Source organism: Hippoglossus stenolepis, chromosome 9, assembly GCF_022539355.2.
Source record: "Hippoglossus stenolepis isolate QCI-W04-F060 chromosome 9, HSTE1.2, whole genome shotgun sequence".
Taxonomy (NCBI): domain Eukaryota; kingdom Metazoa; phylum Chordata; class Actinopteri; order Pleuronectiformes; family Pleuronectidae; genus Hippoglossus; species Hippoglossus stenolepis.
Window position 1 is genome coordinate 1,945,967 of NC_061491.1, and position 17,251 is coordinate 1,963,217.

At 42.0% G+C, this 17,251-nt stretch overlaps 1 protein-coding gene and 1 long non-coding RNA gene across 3 annotated transcripts; both read left to right on the forward strand.

The window, feature by feature from the left end:
* Window positions 1–1,151: 1,151 nt before the first annotated feature.
* On the forward strand, window positions 1,152–5,172 carry LOC118104372 (Golgi-associated plant pathogenesis-related protein 1). Of its 2 annotated transcripts, XM_035151185.2 has the most exons (7): window positions 1,152–1,274; window positions 1,436–1,462; window positions 1,638–1,841; window positions 2,231–2,308; window positions 2,574–2,723; window positions 4,267–4,329; window positions 4,955–5,172. In XM_035151185.2, the coding sequence occupies exons 2-6, from the start codon at window positions 1,456–1,458 to the stop codon at window positions 4,287–4,289; spliced, it is 462 nt and encodes a 153-aa protein (XP_035007076.2). In that variant the 5' UTR covers window positions 1,152–1,274; window positions 1,436–1,455; the 3' UTR covers window positions 4,290–4,329; window positions 4,955–5,172. The 2 variants fall into 2 exon arrangements, with proteins under 2 accessions (XP_035007076.2, XP_047197449.1); XM_047341493.1 differs by lacking the exons at window positions 4,267–4,329; window positions 4,955–5,172 and adding an exon at window positions 3,547–3,650.
* A 10,976-nt stretch (window positions 5,173–16,148) lies between these two features.
* Window positions 16,149–16,815, forward strand: LOC118104371. Its single transcript, XR_004695028.2, has 3 exons — window positions 16,149–16,270; window positions 16,334–16,405; window positions 16,480–16,815. It is a non-coding gene; the product is annotated as an uncharacterized LOC118104371 (long non-coding RNA).
* Window positions 16,816–17,251: the final 436 nt, after the last annotated feature.

Consider the following 17,251-nt stretch of genomic DNA (forward strand, 5'->3'; position numbering starts at 1 on the left):
GTAACAGTAACAATGTTATTTACAGCAATGTTCATTTCCATGTATTTTAAGAGCCAATGTTGTGTCTCGTTGTTTGTGCTTTAGCCAATCAGCTGGTCTCAATGAAGAGAATGAAGACGTTACCCTGAGCATCGCGTCAGGCCCTGATGCTGAAGAGGAATCTTCACCTGGTGTCACAGTTCCATCACAATGACAGCAGCTGAAGCAGGGCAGTCCAGATGTCTGTTCCTCCCACCGTCCCCCAGGCTTTTCATCGATGCCCATGTGAGCCTTGAAGCTCCTCAACGGGGCTACAGAGTCCCCAGGTGGTATCATCTCCTGGACCCCACCCATAGGCTCCAAATGGTTGTTTGTTCTCCGAGCCGTCCTTGGAGCAACTTGCTTTGCTTTCACTGGTTGTGATCCTCTCTTTCTCCTGCACAGCGGTCCTGAGCCAGGGGCTTGTGAGTATCCCACACCCACCCAGTGCCTTGCAGCCTGGTCAAGACCACAAAAGGATCAACTGCAGCCCCTGCAGGAGTTTGGTTCCAGAGTCAGTCTTCAGTTTGTCAGTGTTTGATTTAGGCCTCAGCTTGTTAAAACCACCAGCAACTGTGTACGATTGCTGTCAGATAGCAGGAAGGAAACTGTACTGCACTGGAGGAGACTTTTCCACAACCTGTGTGATAGAAACCTCAACCACCTCAAGGCTTCACTCATCTATTTTCTGTTTACATGTTTTCTTTGTGTGCAGCTCTTCAGTTGCTGCATTTATCCCTTGTATTTTATGGATCCATGGTGGTAACCCAGACTGAGCAGTATAACAGGTATTATCTGTGAATTAATAGTCATATGAACACATTTTCCACCTTTTAATAAAAATATATATTTTTTAAATTACAGAGGAATCAAAAAAGGCTTATTTATTATGACACGCTTGAATATTCCCCCCAAAAAAGAAGAAAACAAAGTTTGAAAAATCCTGAATTAAACTAATGTGTCTGTGGAATCCTGGATTACAGAGACAACCACTCTGCATCAATCAAGAGTGGTGCAGAGGAGTAAACAATGTGGGCTAGCTAGCAAACAGCCACACTGTGCGCTGTGAGTCATGAAAAAGGTTAAGTGACTGTAGGGAAGTACCAGCAGGAAAGGGCTGGGGGTCAGTCTCCTCCTCCATACAGACAAGAGGAAGGAGCGGTGAGATCTGTGTTATAAATACTGGCTTTGAGACAGCAGACAGCAGTGTGTACACAGGACATTCCCTCAGATCTTAGGAAAACAACCTGACTCAGGTGAGTGCTAGAGATTAGTTTGTGTAAGATACAGTAGATTTGTTTCAATCATCAGCACATTGTGCCTGAGCACCTGCTGAGTGCTCCTTCAGATTATTTGGTATAATTTATTGGATTTTATCTTTTAACTCTGTCTTCATTTGTTCTGTTCTCCCTTTCAGCCCTCACAACCACAGACATAATGGCAGGTTAGTGCTTAGGAACTATTAAGAATCCAAAAACATCATCACTGTCGAGATCTTGGTCATCACAGGTCATGAATAATCCTGTCTGTACCCAAGTGTGTGGACAGCCAGCCACAGTAATTGCTCCAAACATGTATTTTTTTCTGTGCACTGAAAGTCGATGCCTTTTTTTCTGCAGATGAAAGCTTTCAGAAGGAGTTCCTGGAGACTCACAATGCCTACAGGGCGAAGCATGGTGCGCCGCCACTGACGCTCAGCAGCGACATGAATGATTCATCTCAGAAATGGGCCGATCACTTGCTGCAGCTCGGTGTCTTCAAACACAGCGATACAAAGAATGGAGAGAACATCTACAACAAGACTGGCTCCGCGGCCGTGACAGGTGAGATACACAATCGCATTCATTGAAACATTTGAAATAAGGAATGCCACTATTCTAGACTGATCATTTAAAAACTAAATGATTAAGCCCAATAGCACACTCAGGGGATTTGGTGCTGCAGCTTCACTTACTGCAGTGTAACCAGCAGCTCCTGGGGGCTGAAATTAACAAGCTTTAAGACATTCCTTAGTCAGTTGTGTAACTTAATGAGACTTCTTTACTCACTATGCTGTTACACTATGTTTAGCATTTACACCGTAATTTTCTCTTACAGCTTCATATGTTTGTCATAATGGCATTATTATCATTTTGTTTTTCAATCACCTCATTGTAGTTTGTTCATATTGTGTTCATATTGTGTTCTTTTTGTGCGTTTCTTTTCTCTTTAGGGAAAGAAGCTGTGGATGCGTGGTACGGTGAGATCAAAGACTACAACTGGAGCAGTCCTGGGTTCGGCATGAAAACTGGTAAAACACATAACATCTGATGGGCTCCATAGGGAGACATTGAATAAAGCCAGATTTGAAATGTGTGGGTAAAATATATATCACTTTAAGATAATGACTTTTATTTTTTTCTGTAATAATCTATTAAATTCAGTAGAAAAGCAAAACATTTATATCGACCTTTACTTTTAATATAGTATTCATTTATTAAAACACTGAGCAATTTAAGTTAGAAACACATCACCACACATTTGTCCTCACTTCACTGCTGTGCTTCTTCTCGCAGGGCATTTTACTCAGGTGGTTTGGAAAGACACCACTAAACTGGGCGTGGGTGTAGCCTCTGCTGGTACCAAGGCCTATGTGGTCGCCCAATATTCTCCACCTGGCAACATGAACATGCCGGGATACTTCGAGAAAAACGTCCTTGAGAAAGGTAAGAAATCACCAAATTATTTATCTGTCAAACTAGACCACTGGTAATAACTCCATTACTTTAGTTTTACTGTTTGTCCACTAAATATTGTACTTTTCTTACACTACATGTATTCGACCACACTATCATTTATTTTTACTTTGAAGATTCCAGTTTTACATAAAAAACACATGGCCCACTTCTATATAAAATGCATGTATGTATTATTTAATGTTTTAATGTGTGATATATAATAGCAGTCAAATACAACATTCATGTAATATATTTACTGTATATGCAAAGGAGTCCGTTTCTAGTTACTTTAGGAATGTTAATCACACTTTGCTGCACAAACCTATGATCTTTTACTCATATATATATATATATATTCTAAATGCAGTCATTTTACTTGTCACTCAGTATATTTAAACTGCCACTTTTTAAAGCTGCAGACACATAATGACCTGTTTTGGTTTTAAAAACACACAGAGGAATGCTGCAGCACCGGATTTATAAAATAATCGTGAAATGGTAGTTGTGGTTCACTGTCAGTGAGCAGAAACTCGTACATCACAACAAACCAGTTATGTTGGATCCAAATTTTGTTGATGTGGGATGAACTGATCAAGAAAAGCTTTTTTTTATGTGATTGATGTAACAGCTGTTAGAGGATTATCTCCTGCTCACAGTATGTAAGGTATACGAGGACATATGTCTCCTCATGCAGCCACTTGTGGGTAATCTAGCAGGTTTAAGTTGTTCCTATGTTTTTCCCTGCAGCAGCAGCAGCAACAGTCGTGTGTTTCTGGTGATTCGGCTTAAGTTTAACAAATGACTTTTACAGGTAGTGGACAAGTGGGGAAAGGAACAGGCAGCAGCCCCAGTGGGGGTTCTGACAAGAGCCAAAGGAAACGTTGCACACTGCTATAGATGACCTAGACTGTCCCTGCTGCTTGCTGCCTCTTAATATTCCATGTTGTCAATGAAAAATTAAAGCTTGTCTTATGAAATTGTTTTAATTGAGAATGCTTTTAGGAGTAATTTCTACGCTATTAGAGAGAATTTCAGTCAGCAATGACTTCTGAGTGATTAATACCTACAAAATAAACACAATAAAAACAGGCCATCTCCAGATTGAGCTAAATTGACAGACAGTGTGAAGTTCCAAAATGTACCACGAGGTAGCAGCATAATATAACTAATCGTGTCCCCTCTCTTCAGGTTGGATAATTAAAAAAGCTGAAATCGGATGCTTTCACATAAATCTGCAACTCACAGAAAGATCTATGTTTCTTACTTGTAGCTAGTGACTACAGTTCCCATAAAACTCTTTTCATAAGGTTTTATAAAGTGAAGCCAAGAGACACAAAACCAGCTGCACAGACCTTTCAGAATCAGTTTTGTATGTCATATTAGAATATGAAGAATCTCAGTGTTTCAGAGTAACATAATGTTCACATACAAGTAATAGACTACACCCACTATAGTCTTATTTATTCTGCTTCAGCTGATGTATTATCAGTTAGAATAGTGACATAAATGAATGCACTCTGTGTCTGTCCAGATGCGGGGCGCAGGACGGCCTGATCGGAGCAAAGGACGTGACCTGCTGGATTTCAATCATCAGGTAAATACATGCACTGTGAAGGTCATCATTATATGTGCAGTATTTGACCATGAAATACCTGACAAGGCTGAAAAATATTTGCCTGGCCACTCATCAACCATGTCAGTGGCTGGTATACAGCGCCCCCTGTGGCTGTCGGTGCTCACAGACAAGGTTCTGGTTCTAACCCACATAAAAAAATAGTTTTGGCTCAAATTTGACCGGACTGTGATCTGGCCCACATACCACGTGGAATGATGGCACTTGGACGGTCTGCTCCTATTTGCCAGATCTGGGCCACAATTAAGCCATAGCAATATCTTTGTTAGCCAAAGGTACCAAAGGTGGCACGAAATTGTACTATTTGGGCCAAATTCACCTTTTACCACACTGGCCATATTAGGTTCACATCCAGACTACACCTTGCCAAGAGCACAAATAAAAAATAACATTTGTTTTTTAGATATTTGGGACACATTTGCCATTTTACGAGTGGGCCACTTTAGGCCCACATCCATTTAGTCCAGACCACAAGAAGGTCAGATGTAACACATCTTTGTCTGAAGAAGCCCACACATTAATGCTATTTTAGAATGTATCTGTTTCGACTCCAACTCACTGATAACACTTTCTTCATCAAGCGCAGGTCATCTTCCACTGAGTCCACCATGTTTCCACAGAAGACCAGAAGTAACCTCCCAAACACAGGCTCCAGGTCCATAAAGGCTATTAGAAAGTCTTAAATCCAATTGTTTTCATTTTACTCAAAATTTGGTCTTTGTTTGTTTATATTTTGAACATCGTCTATTACTCAGGATGTGTGAAACTGTTTTGGACAATAAACATTAAATGAATTACACAAGACTCTCCTTTACATCTTTCCTGGATCTCAACTTTCTCAACTGCTGCCAGTGACACAAAGGGTGAACACATTTACTGTCTCAGTGAAACTACATTTCCCATGAGCCCTGTAGTTTTGTGATCCCTCCCCTTTGCTGGCATCTTGTCATGATGCAAGCCTGAAGCTGCCAGGAAATCTGCACTGCAGGCCGAAAGCCATTAGAGGCAACCAGTCTTTTAGCTGATGACATTTTAGTGAGGAATACAATATGGTTTATAGTTAACGTAATGCTACATGGAGCAAACTTGAGCTCATCTCTAAAACAGATGTTAATACTCTCAGTATTAATTACATGTCATTTGGCAGACACTTTTATCCAAAGCGAGTTACAATTCAACATCTATGAGGGGCCATTTAGGGGTTCAGTATACTGCCCAAGGACACTTTGGCATGCAGATGGGCAAGACTAAGGATTGAACCGCCAACCTTCTGGTTGAGAAAGGACATGTCTGGTTTTTGAGATGTTAGGCAAGTGAAAGAAGGCGGTCCTAGAAATTAGTTTTAAGTGAGTATTAAAGATCACTCCCAAGTTCCTGACTGTTTCATTGGAAGCAAGGGCAATGTCGTCTAGCGCAGCTATATCATTAGATAATGTACCTTTAAGGTGTTTAGGGCCAAGTATTAGAACCTCTGTTTTATCTGAGTTTAATAAGAGGAAATTGCGGGTCATCCAGGTTTTTATGTCCTTGAGACATGCTTGGAGTTTAGTTAATTGATTACACTGTTCTGGTTTTATTGATAAGTATTACTGGGTGTCATCCGCATAGCAGTGGAAATTGACAGTGTGTCCTGATAATGTTTCCTAGTGGAAGCATATATAATGAGAATAAAATTGGGCTGAGCACAGAGCCCTGTGGAACACCGTGGTTAACTTTGGTGCGCACAGATGACTCATCATTTATTTGAACAAATTGGAATCGATCTGAAAAATAGGATTTAAACCAGTTTAGGGCGGTTCCTTTAATGCTAGTTAACTGTTCTAGTGTCTGTAATAAAATGTGATGGTCAATAGTGTTGAATGCTGCACTAAGATCTAACAGGACGAGGACAGACACAAATCCCTGATCTGAAGCTATTAATGGGTCAGTAGTGACTTTTGCCAAGGCTGTCTCTGTGCTGTGATGAGCTCTAAACCCCGACTGGAAGTCTTCATAGAGATTACTTTCCTGGTGAAACTCACACAGCTGATTGGCTACAACCTTTTCAAGGATTTTAGACAGGAAGGGGAGGTTGGATATCGGTCTGTAATTAGCTAAAAACTCAGAGTCCAGGGTGGATTTTTTGAGAAGGGGTTTGATTACAGCTAGTTTAAAGGACTGTGCTACATATCCTGATGATAATGACAGATTGATTGTATTCAGTAACGTACGATCAATTAGGGGCAGAATTTCTTTAAGTAATTTTTTAGGAATGGGATCTAAGATACAAGTTGTGGGTTTAGATGATGAGACTATTTTGGTCAGCTGATCAAGGGTGATCAGAGAGAAGCTGTCTAAATAATTGATAAGATTCTCAGCTGTTCCTGAGATTTCTGTTTTTGATGAATGACAGAGCTGAGAGAGTTGGTGTACAGAGAGAAGAGTACGGGACCCAGGACAGAACCTTTAGGGACCCCAGTAGTGAGAGGACAAGGTTCAGACACAGATCCTCTCCAAGTAACCCAGTAAGTGTGGTTGTTGAGGTAGGATGAGAGCAGGGAGAGAGCAGAGACACCCAGGTCCTGAAGGGAGGAACAAAGGATCTGGTGGTTCACTGTGTCAAATGCAGCAGAACGGTCTAGAAGGATGACGACAGAGGAGAGAGAGGCTGCTCTAGCAGTGTGAAGTTGCTCAGAGACAGAAAGAAGGGCAGTTTCAGTTGAGTGCACTGCCTTGAAACCAGACTGGTGAGGATCAAGAAGGTTATTATGGTGGAGATACGAGGAGAGTTGATTAAAGATAGCTCGCTCGAGAGCTTTGGAAAGAAAGGGAAGAAGAGAGACAGGTCTGTAGTTGTTTACTTCAGACGGGTTGAGGGTGGGTTTCTTCAGGAGAGGGTTTACTCTTGCCTCCTTCAGAGAGTTAGGGAAACAGCCAGTTGACAGGTCGGGAGCAATAGACTGGAGGATGTGAGATGGAATGGGGTCAAGGGGGCAGGTGGTTGGGCGGGCGGAGGTTACCAAGGTTGGGAGACAGTCGGGTGAAAGAGGGAAGCGAAGGGGATGAAGATGAAGATGAAGCTGATGGAAATGTAATTACAGAAGGTGGATTTGAAAATGAGGAGAGTATGTCATCTATCTTTTTTGTAAATAGTTGACAAAGTGGCTTGGTAGAAGGGAGGAAGGAGGAGGGGACTGGAGGGGTCAAGGAGGTTTGAAAAGATGGAGAACAGCAAAGAAACATTTCAAGTATGCCGGAGTTAAACTGAGAGGCTTCTTACAATACTTATAATCAATAATAATTTGAATCCAATCTATGCAAATTAAATTACTCTGCAAGAGGCAATAATCAAAATGAACCCTTTTACTTTGAATAAGTACATTTTGTTCATAAGGGTTGATTATCTCTAAATAGGTACGAGCTACAATTTGGTATATAACATGAAATACTGTCATACTTGTAAGAAGTAAATAATCTGTGGATTTCTTCCACTAGAGTGTGTAATCGTCTCTCAGTGCTCTTGTAAACAAATGTTCAGCTAAATGAAATAGTGAACAGATAAAACTTATCTGACTCAACTGAGTAACAATGTCATTTACAACAATGTTCATTTGCATGTATTTGAAGAGCCTGTGACAATCAGAGTTTCTTTGGACCCTAGCGCAGAGACAGAACACAGAGCAATAGTCAGTGGAAGTTCAAAAGCATTTATTATCCGATCCAACAGAGTGTACGATGATGTGAGGAGGAAGTGGAGAGCGAGTAAAATCCAGTCGGCGAGATCAGAAGGCAGGTGAGCTGGAGAGTGGATCCTGGAGACACAAGGAAGAAGACTAAGTTCACTATTTAGAGTAGCCAAGGACATGTACTACCACTGTGGTATCGTGGGCGAACTGGTGATGACTGGGAGGACGGGTAGATATCCTGCTGCTGTTCAGAGGAATGAGCTGTAGGTGTGGTGGTGAGGTTTCCCTGGCGCGCCTCGCCCAGTCATCAGGGAGGATGGCACACACATGCGGAGGAGAGAGCGACAAGGGAAGTGAGAGAGAAATGGACCGTGACTGGGTTGATGACTCTCTCTATCTCATAGGGGCCCACGAATCGGGGGGCCAACTTGAGTGACTCCACCTGGAGTGGAAGGTCCCAGGAGGACCACCATACTTTCTGTCCAGGCATGTATGTAGGCGCGGGGGCACGTCTGCGGTTGGCCAACCTCTCATTCCTGGCGGCTGTGCGGACAAACGCTGATCCTCCCTCCAGATCTTATGGCAGCAATGCAGGTGAGCCTGGACGGAGGGGACAGCCACTTCCTCCTCCTGGGAGGAAACATGACGGTGAAAGGTGTCATACCTGTGTCGGAGCTGGTCAAGGAGTTGTGCTCATATTCCACCGTCCAGAACACTATCTAAATGTGCGCTTATAGATAGTGTATAGTCTATAAACACATTAACGTGTTTGTCTTATTTGCTGTCAGGGCACAAAGATGAGTCAACCCAGGTCTCTTCATCACAGTTGGTTTTACATTGGACACAATTGAGACAGTGTGGTTTATCATGCCATTTAATATCCATCAATCTACAAAATGTAATTGTCTCTGTTTGGCTAATTAAAAGAATAAGTTTGTGTATCAGCCTGTGTTTTACACCTTTACAGTGAAAAGAGTAGTTCAGGATGCAGCAGTAAAGGTGTCATCATTTTGGGTGAACTATTAAAGGGTAACAGCATTAAAGACAGGCTGTAAAACAAAACTACAGGTGACATTGGAAGGAATCTCTCGGAGACATGTCCAAACCAGTTCCTGTCAGTCGACAGTAAATGCAAACAAGGTATATAAATAACAACTGTACAAGTGGGCATGTTGGTCTTATAATGTGGTGTGGTGAGACATATTGCTGGTGCATCTGTCTTTAGGCCGCAGAAAGTAATTGCATTATTGACCAACAGCAAATAAAGTCAGTGTTATTTAAGGTAGCATTATCTAGATACTAATACGCACCCTTTAAGTGGCTGCATTACATGCATATACTCTATTATTATCTATTCGCTCTGCAGAGAAGTGTTCTCTCTCACTACCTGACAAATCCGATTGGATTATTTGCCATTTTGTCAGGCCAGATTCTGCATTCGTATTATTATGGTCTGTATCTATTTAGTACATTTCTAGTCTTGGTGACCAGTCAAAGCACTTTACAGTACAGTTTTTTCCATTCATCCATTCACATAGACATTCATACAGTACATCTATGGGTAGCACTTTTTCTGTGAGGGGGAATCTCTGTGCTATGACACCACAGCACAAAAAGATGGTGTGAATTAGAGAGTGCTGGTCAAAGTTCTAATAGTAAAAACTTTGTAGAAATCATAATGGATTTATGGATGATTTATTTTCTTTCAGTCATGAATCTCACAGCTCCATACACATCTGTTGAGTATTTTTTCAAAAAAAATAAAGAGTTGAAATAGCAATGCTAATTAAATATACCTACATTTTTTTCATTCACCCATTTTTCATGATGTGAATCCTGCTAAGTCATTAAAATGTCCATCTTTAACTTAGTTACAACTATTCAACTTTTATCATTGACTGTCACTCAATTACAGATCATTTTGATGAGTTCCAAGTTACCCACTTCATAACGTGATTGTCCAATCCTAATTAATGATATCAACAATCTGACTCACTGGTCAAAATGTTAATTTTTGATATCAACATTTCAGTTTTCACAAGTAGAATCAGGATCCACCACCAGGATATCTGACCGTCATCCTCCATCATTTAAAGAATATGCAAATTGAGGCAGATATCTTAAAAGAAAGGAATGGGGAAAAAGACAGTGACACATACTGAAATGCTGGCATGTCAATCATATTAGAAATTGCAATTGTGGATTTCTGACATTTTAAATTATATTTTATATTTACAATACATATGTGGAATTTCAGCTGTAAATATCTGTAATCATTTTTAATACTTTACTAATACTGAAATTTTTCTATTTTTACATTTCATTTCATTTAGCTGATGCTTTTATCCAAAGCAACTTACAATAAGTGCATTCAACCATGAGGGTAAAAACCCAGAACAACAAGAATCAAGCAAGTACAATTTTGCAGCATGTATCTACAGGAACGGGTTGTTGCAGTAATGTTGGCAGTAAGGGAGAGATGACTGTCGAGTGTCACACCCAGGTTCCTAGTAGTCTGGTTTGGGGCTACCACGGAATTGTCAAAGATAATAATCAGGTCATGGGTGGGAGAGTCTTTCCCTGGAAGGAAAAGTAGTTTGGGCTTGTCAAGGTTGATTTTCAGGTGGTGTGCAGACATCCACTGAGACATGTCAGTCAGACAGGCAGAAATACGTGCTGCTACCTGTGTTTCAGATTGGGGAAAAGAGAGGATTAGTTGGGTGTCATCAGTGTAGCTGTAGTAGGAAAAGCTGGTGTTGGTGTACAGTTGGTGTACAGAGAGAGAGTAGGGGACCCAGGACAGAACCTTTAGGGACCCCATGGCCACTAGTGACCCATAGAGATTGTGTCTGTCCACCGTCCCATTAAATTATTTAAATCAAACAATAACAGAATTCCACAAAAAAATCTAATACAAATTAACACAACCTCTGCAACAACTCAGGAAACAAAGAATTTTAAATGTGGTCTTTTTAAACATAAGATCATTATCATCAAAGGCTATTTTTGTTAATGAACTAGTCTCAGATCAAAAAATAGATTTATTGTCCCTCACTGAGACCTGGCTGCATCCTGATGAATACAGTGCCTTGCATAAGTATTCACCCCCTTTGGACTTTTCTACATTTTGTCATGGTATAACCACAGATTAAAATTTATTTCATCGTGAGTTTATGTAATGGACCAACACAAAATAGTGCATCATTTGGAAGTGGGGGGAAATATTACATGGATTTCACAATTATTTACAAATAAAAATCTGAAAAGTGTTGAGTGCATATGTATTCACCCCTTTACTGTGAAACCCCTAACAAAGATCTGGTGCGACCAATTGCATTCACAAGTCACATTTGCAAGTCACATAATTAGTAAATAGGGTCCACCTGTCTGCAATTTAATCTCAGTATAAATACACCTGTTCTGTGACGGACTCAGAGTTTGTTGGAGATCATTACTGAACAAACAGCATCATGAAGACCAAGGAGCTCACCAAACAGGTCAGGGATAAAGTTGTGGAGAAATATGAAGCAGGGTTAGGTTATAAAAAATATCCAGAGCTTTGAACATCTCTCTGAGCACCATAAAATCCATCATAAGAAAATGGAAAGAATATGGCACAACCGTAAACCTACCAAGAGGAGGCCGTCCACCCAAACTGAAGAGTCGGACAAGGAGAAAATTAATCAGAGAAGCAACCAGGAGGCTCATGGTTACTCTGGAGGAGTTGCAGAGATCCACAGCTGAGGTGGGAGAATCTGTCCACAGGACAACTATTAGTCGTCTACTCCACAAATCTGGCCTTTATGGAAGAGTGGCAAGAAGAAAGCCATTGTTGAAAGGGATCCATAAAAAATCCCGTTTGGAGTTTGCCAGAAGCCATGTGGGAGACACAGCAAACATGTGGAAGAAGGTGCTCTGGTCAGATGAGACCAAAATTGAACTTTTGGCCTCAATGCAAAACGCTATGTGTGGCGAAACCCAACACTGCCCATCACCCTGAGCACACCATCCCAACAGTGAAACATGGTGGTGGTAGCATCATGCTGTGGGGATGCTTCTCTTCAGCAGGTACAGGAAACTGGTCAGAATAGAGGAAAGATGGATGGAGCCAAATACAGGGAAATCCTTGAAGAAAATCTGATGCAGTCTGCAAAAGACTTGAGACTGGGGCGGAGGTTCATCTTCCAGCAGGACAATGACCCTAAACATACAGCCAGAGCTACAAAGGAATGGTTTGGATTAAAGAATGTTAATGTCTTAAAATGGCCCAGTCAAAGCCCAGACCTCAATCCAATAGAGAATCTATGGCAAGACTTGAAGATTGCGGTTCTCAGACGGTCTCCATCCAATCTGACTGAGCTTCATCTTTTTGCCAAGAAGAATGGACAAACCTTTCCATCTCTAGATGTGCAAAGCTGGTAGAGACATACCCCAAAAGACTTGCAGCTGTAATTGCAGCGAGGGGGTTCTACCAAGTATTGACACAGGGGGTGAATACTTATGCACCCAACAGATGTCAACTTTTTGTTCTCATTATTGTTTGTGTCACAATAAAATTTATTTTGCACCTCCAAAGTACTATGCATGTTTTGTTGATCAAACGGGAAAAAGTTTATTTAAGTCTATTTGAATTCCAGTTAGTAACAGTACATAATGGGAAAAAGTCCAAGGGGTGAATACTTATGCAAGGCACTGTATGTCAGTCTAAATGAATCTACTCCCCCAGTCATGTAAATTCACACGTTCCCAGAGAATTTGGTCGAGGAGGTGGAGTTGCTGCTATTTTTAACTCCAGTCTATTAATTAATCCTAAACCTAAACTAAGCTACAACTCATTTGAATGTCTTGTTCTTAGTCTTCCACACCAATCCAAGAAACACCAACAGCCAATCATATTTGCTGTAGTTTACCGTGCTCCTGGGGCTTATACTGAATTTTTAACGGAATTCCCTGAGTTTTTAATCAAACCTAGTCCTAAAGACCGATAACATTATTATTGTTGGTGACTTTAATATTCATGTTGACAATAATAAAGATAGCCTTAGCGTAGCATTTATTTCGATATTAGACTCAATAGGTTTCAGTCAGTGTGTACACCAACCTACTCATTGTTGTAACCACACACTTGACCTTGTATTATCATACGTGTCAAAATTGAACATCTAACGGTACTTCCGCGCAATCCAATCCTATCAGACCATAATTTAATAACCTTCAATTTTTCACTATCAGAATATATGCCACTAATAATAAACTCATTTTCTAGATGTTTACCTGATAATGCTGTAGCTAAATTTAAGGAAATAATTCCGATTACATTTAAACCCGTATTATCCATCGATATAAACAACAAATTCTTTAAAAACCCTCGCTCCACTGAGATTGACCATCTCGTCGATAGCTCTGTAAACTCATTACGATTAACATTAGACTCAATAGCGCCTCTAAAAAAGAAACATATAAAACATAGTAAATTAGCTCCGTGGTATAATTCCAAGACACATGAGTTAAAACAAGTATCAAGAAAACTAGAAAGGAAGTGGCGCTCTAGCAACCGTGTTGAATATCTCCTAGACTGGAAGAATAGTGTTAAAGCATATAAGAAGGCCCTCCACAAAGCAAGAGCTGCCTACTACTCGAAACTAATAGAAGAGAATAAAAACAACCCCAGGTTTCTCTTCAGCACTGTAGCCAGGCTGACAGAGAGTCACACCTCCACCGAACCCAGTATTCCTCGATCCCTAAATAGCAATATCTTTCTGAATTTCTTGAATGATAAAATTCTAACTATTAGAAATCAAATCAAACATCTCCTGCCCTCAATTGGCACTAATACCCTACCAAGAACAGAAATCTCAGAAACGGCTGAGAATCCTATCGATTATTTAGACAGCTTCTCTCTGATCACCCTTGATCAGCTGACCAAATTAATCTCATGTTCTAAACCAGACATGGGCAAAGTACGGCCCCCAGGCCGTATACGGCCCGTTGGGCTTTTTAATCCGGCCCGCCGAACTTGTCCAAATATTATTATTATTAAATTAAATGTTACCTTTCTCCTGTAATGCCCCCATTTCCCCTTTAGATGGCGCACTTTGACGGGGAGTGTGGTGTATAGCAGTGGTCCCCAACCTTTTTTGCGCCACGGACCGGTTGGATGTCAGACAATATTTTCACGGACCGGCCTTTAAGGTGTGGCTACGGAGCCTCACTACGGAGGCCCTCTGGTACGGCCTCTGGTGACATCGGTAGATTTTTTTATTTAACGAAATTAACGCGCTGCCTCAAATTAATTATTGCGTCACTAGGCGTGAGGTATACTGCCTCACCTCTCATGCACTAATATTGGCAAAATCAATCAAATGCAGGTAAATTACATTCGATAATTGAACATGTTTGAAGAAAAAAGCCTCCATCAAAGCTCTCCATTAGTAGATTTTCATTTATTTTTTACAAAAGGTTGGCAGGTCATTCTCTCAGTGACAGCCTCAGATTGGTTCTTGAGGTGCTGATCCCCTTCATTGTCCTGTATGAAGGAGAGACAAGAAGAGAAATAGGGGATGTGGATATTTCAAGCTTATTACACAAATAAATGATTGGGCTTGTTAACACATCAACTAACGTTTGTTAAAAAATTGTCATCAACTTTAATTGACTGAATTTATTAAGTAATTGGGCTTATTAACAAATGAAAACTGTGTGTATATTTTTAACTCACCTGTAATGGGAAGAATGTTGCGCTCAGTGGGAGCAGTGATGCTGCGCTTTGGTCTGAAGGATAGCTGGCAGGTCAGGAGTAAGTTTGGTGGTTGAGATGCGAAGGACGTCACGGAGATGGCTGTCGGTCGTTCTGGTTCTCAGTCTGCTTTTGTTCAGCGTTAACAGAGAGAATGTCTGCTCACAGATGTATGTTGAGCCGAACAGACTCATCATTCGTTTTCTGTGGCGTCTCATCAGAGGAAACTTGGGCCCTTTCCAAGCTCCGGTAGAAGTCGGTAGAGAAGCTGATGCTGATTCTTCAGAGAATCATCACACTGAATTTCGATCAGTTCTAATTGCAGACTCTCCTCCACTTCTTCTGCATCCATTGAAAACGGAGCCGCAAACAGTGTGATTTCCTTCTCAATGACAGAAAAATCTTGGAAGCGCTGACTGAATTCTGTCATGAGAGATGTGATCACAGACACATATTCTCCCATTTTTGCAGAGAGCTTGGCATTTGGAAATGCGCATTTGATTTCGGTCAGCGTGGGGAAGTGCGCTACATTGAAGTTGCGCAGTTGTGACTCGAAGAGACGGAGCTTCGCACGGATATACTTCATAACTGGCTATTGTTGCATTTTCTTGAGCTTTGTTAGCACGGAAAAACTGTTGCTGCGTTAGCAGGCTAGCTGCCATTTGCTTTACCTTCTCTTTCCGCTCGGCGCCAGTGTAGGACGTGAAGGTCTGATGTTTCGTTTCATAATGCTGTCGTACATTGTACTCTTTCATCACGGCAACACTCTCATTGCAAATCAAACAAACACACTTCCCCTTGGTTTCATAGAAACCAAGGGGTCTGACATTTTCTGCACTCGCTTGCAATCTTGCGTCTCTTCGGTTCTGGCATTTCTGGTAACCCTGAGCAAATTTTTTCTTCGATTGCTTGCTTTGTGGAGACACTGCCTTGTTCAAGACAATAGCGCCACCTAGTGTTTAAACTAAGAAGTGCAATACAGTGGGCCATAGTCCATTAGATTTTTAGACTTTGATACGGGCCAATTAAAAATGGATGGCGGGCCACAGTTGGCCCGCGGGCCGTAGTTTGGACACCCCTGACTTAAGTCCAATCGAAGGCTGTATGCCTGATATGCCGAGAAACTGTCGCAGTTTTCAAGGAGTACAACATCAGCCGTCACTTTGCTACGAAGCATGCTAACTACGCTAGTGTAGCCAGATGCGCGCTCCCTCCCTGCCGCTGCGGGGCGCTCTACCTGTTCTAATGGCGCACCAGTCATTAGGCGACGTCAGGCGTCCCGTATTTAAGGAGGCGGCCGTGTTTGGCTCGCACTCCTTCCGTTTCCGCTCCTCTCCGGTGGGTCGTGGACAGCGCGGAAGAGCTACCTCTGTAGCCGCGGCGTGGTTGTGCAACAGCCAGCGCCTCCTCTAATTTCCCCCCCTCGTGCGCAGCGTGACTGACTGCTGGCGTGGGATCGCTCCGCCGGGGGACCTTCGGGGTGCAGTTGCGGGTCTGCTTTGTAAGCGTTGTCTGCCGTTTCTTGCTTCTCTTACCCAAGCTGACTGTTTATGTCATGCAACAGCTGGACTCATCTACGGCTGGGGGAGACTCCCACCCTCCGGGTTGCTGTGACGGTGCCTTGGCTTGCAGGGTGGTGCGTATGGCCCCATTATTCACCCAATTCAGTTGTCATATTAATTATTAAATTTGTTTATTTCGCCCTCCTAGAGGCCCTGCTCCTTCGTCGGCCGTCATTGGCCACCACGTCTCAGACGGACCTGCTGTTTTGGCTTTACCGGAAATTGCACTATCCTAACTCACACTTTTAATGAACTGTGGCAGCTGATAGGAGCACGGCTCCACAGTTGGAGACTGCCCGGGCTCAGGACCAATTCTGTGTGTTCTTGGAGTATTGTCTCGTGCACTGTGGCTCTCCACGCTACACCTTCACGGTGCGTGGAGTGATCACCACAAAGGGACGCCTAGTTTTTAGCAACCTTTTAAATACTGTTTATATTGGTTGGTATTTCGTTGTTCTGTTTTGTTGTTTCCACGCGGACATGTTTTAATTATTCTTTTATTGTTGGTCAGGTGCTGTGGGCCTGAGGCGGCGACCCAATTCCTGGTGGCGGGGTTTTCTTCACAACCCGTTTTGTTGGTTTGCTGTGTCACGGGTGGCGAGTTTATTAATCCTTCCCCTTTTTCTTTGGTTGTCGTCGCCGCGGTAAGTCCCAGCCCTGTCCCTGTGTTGCTCATGTCAAGCGTTGTATTGCCTGTTGATTGGTGTTCTGTTTGTTTTCATTTTGTTTGTTGATTTATGCATTTATTTGGTTATATTAAAGTTCTTTGTTTATTAGTTAAACACGTCTCTTGCCCCGTGATTTAAACGAACCTGTGCTGCTGCACTTACAATAGTTGAGTTATTTCCTGGAGGTGAAATTCCCCAGGTGGCGTTGTGGCAACCTATCACTATCCCCGCTTTCCCACCTCGCTACATTCG

What these genes read in the sequence shown, in the direction of transcription:
- LOC118104372 (XM_047341493.1), top strand. An exon ending in TGGGTTCGGCATGAAAACTG is followed by an intron (nt 2,309 to 2,573) that starts GTAAAACACATA and finishes TTCTTCTCGCAG; the next exon opens with GGCATTTTACTCAGGTGGTT. An exon ending in GAAAAACGTCCTTGAGAAAG is followed by an intron (nt 2,724 to 3,546) that starts GTAAGAAATCAC and finishes TGACTTTTACAG; the next exon opens with GTAGTGGACAAGTGGGGAAA.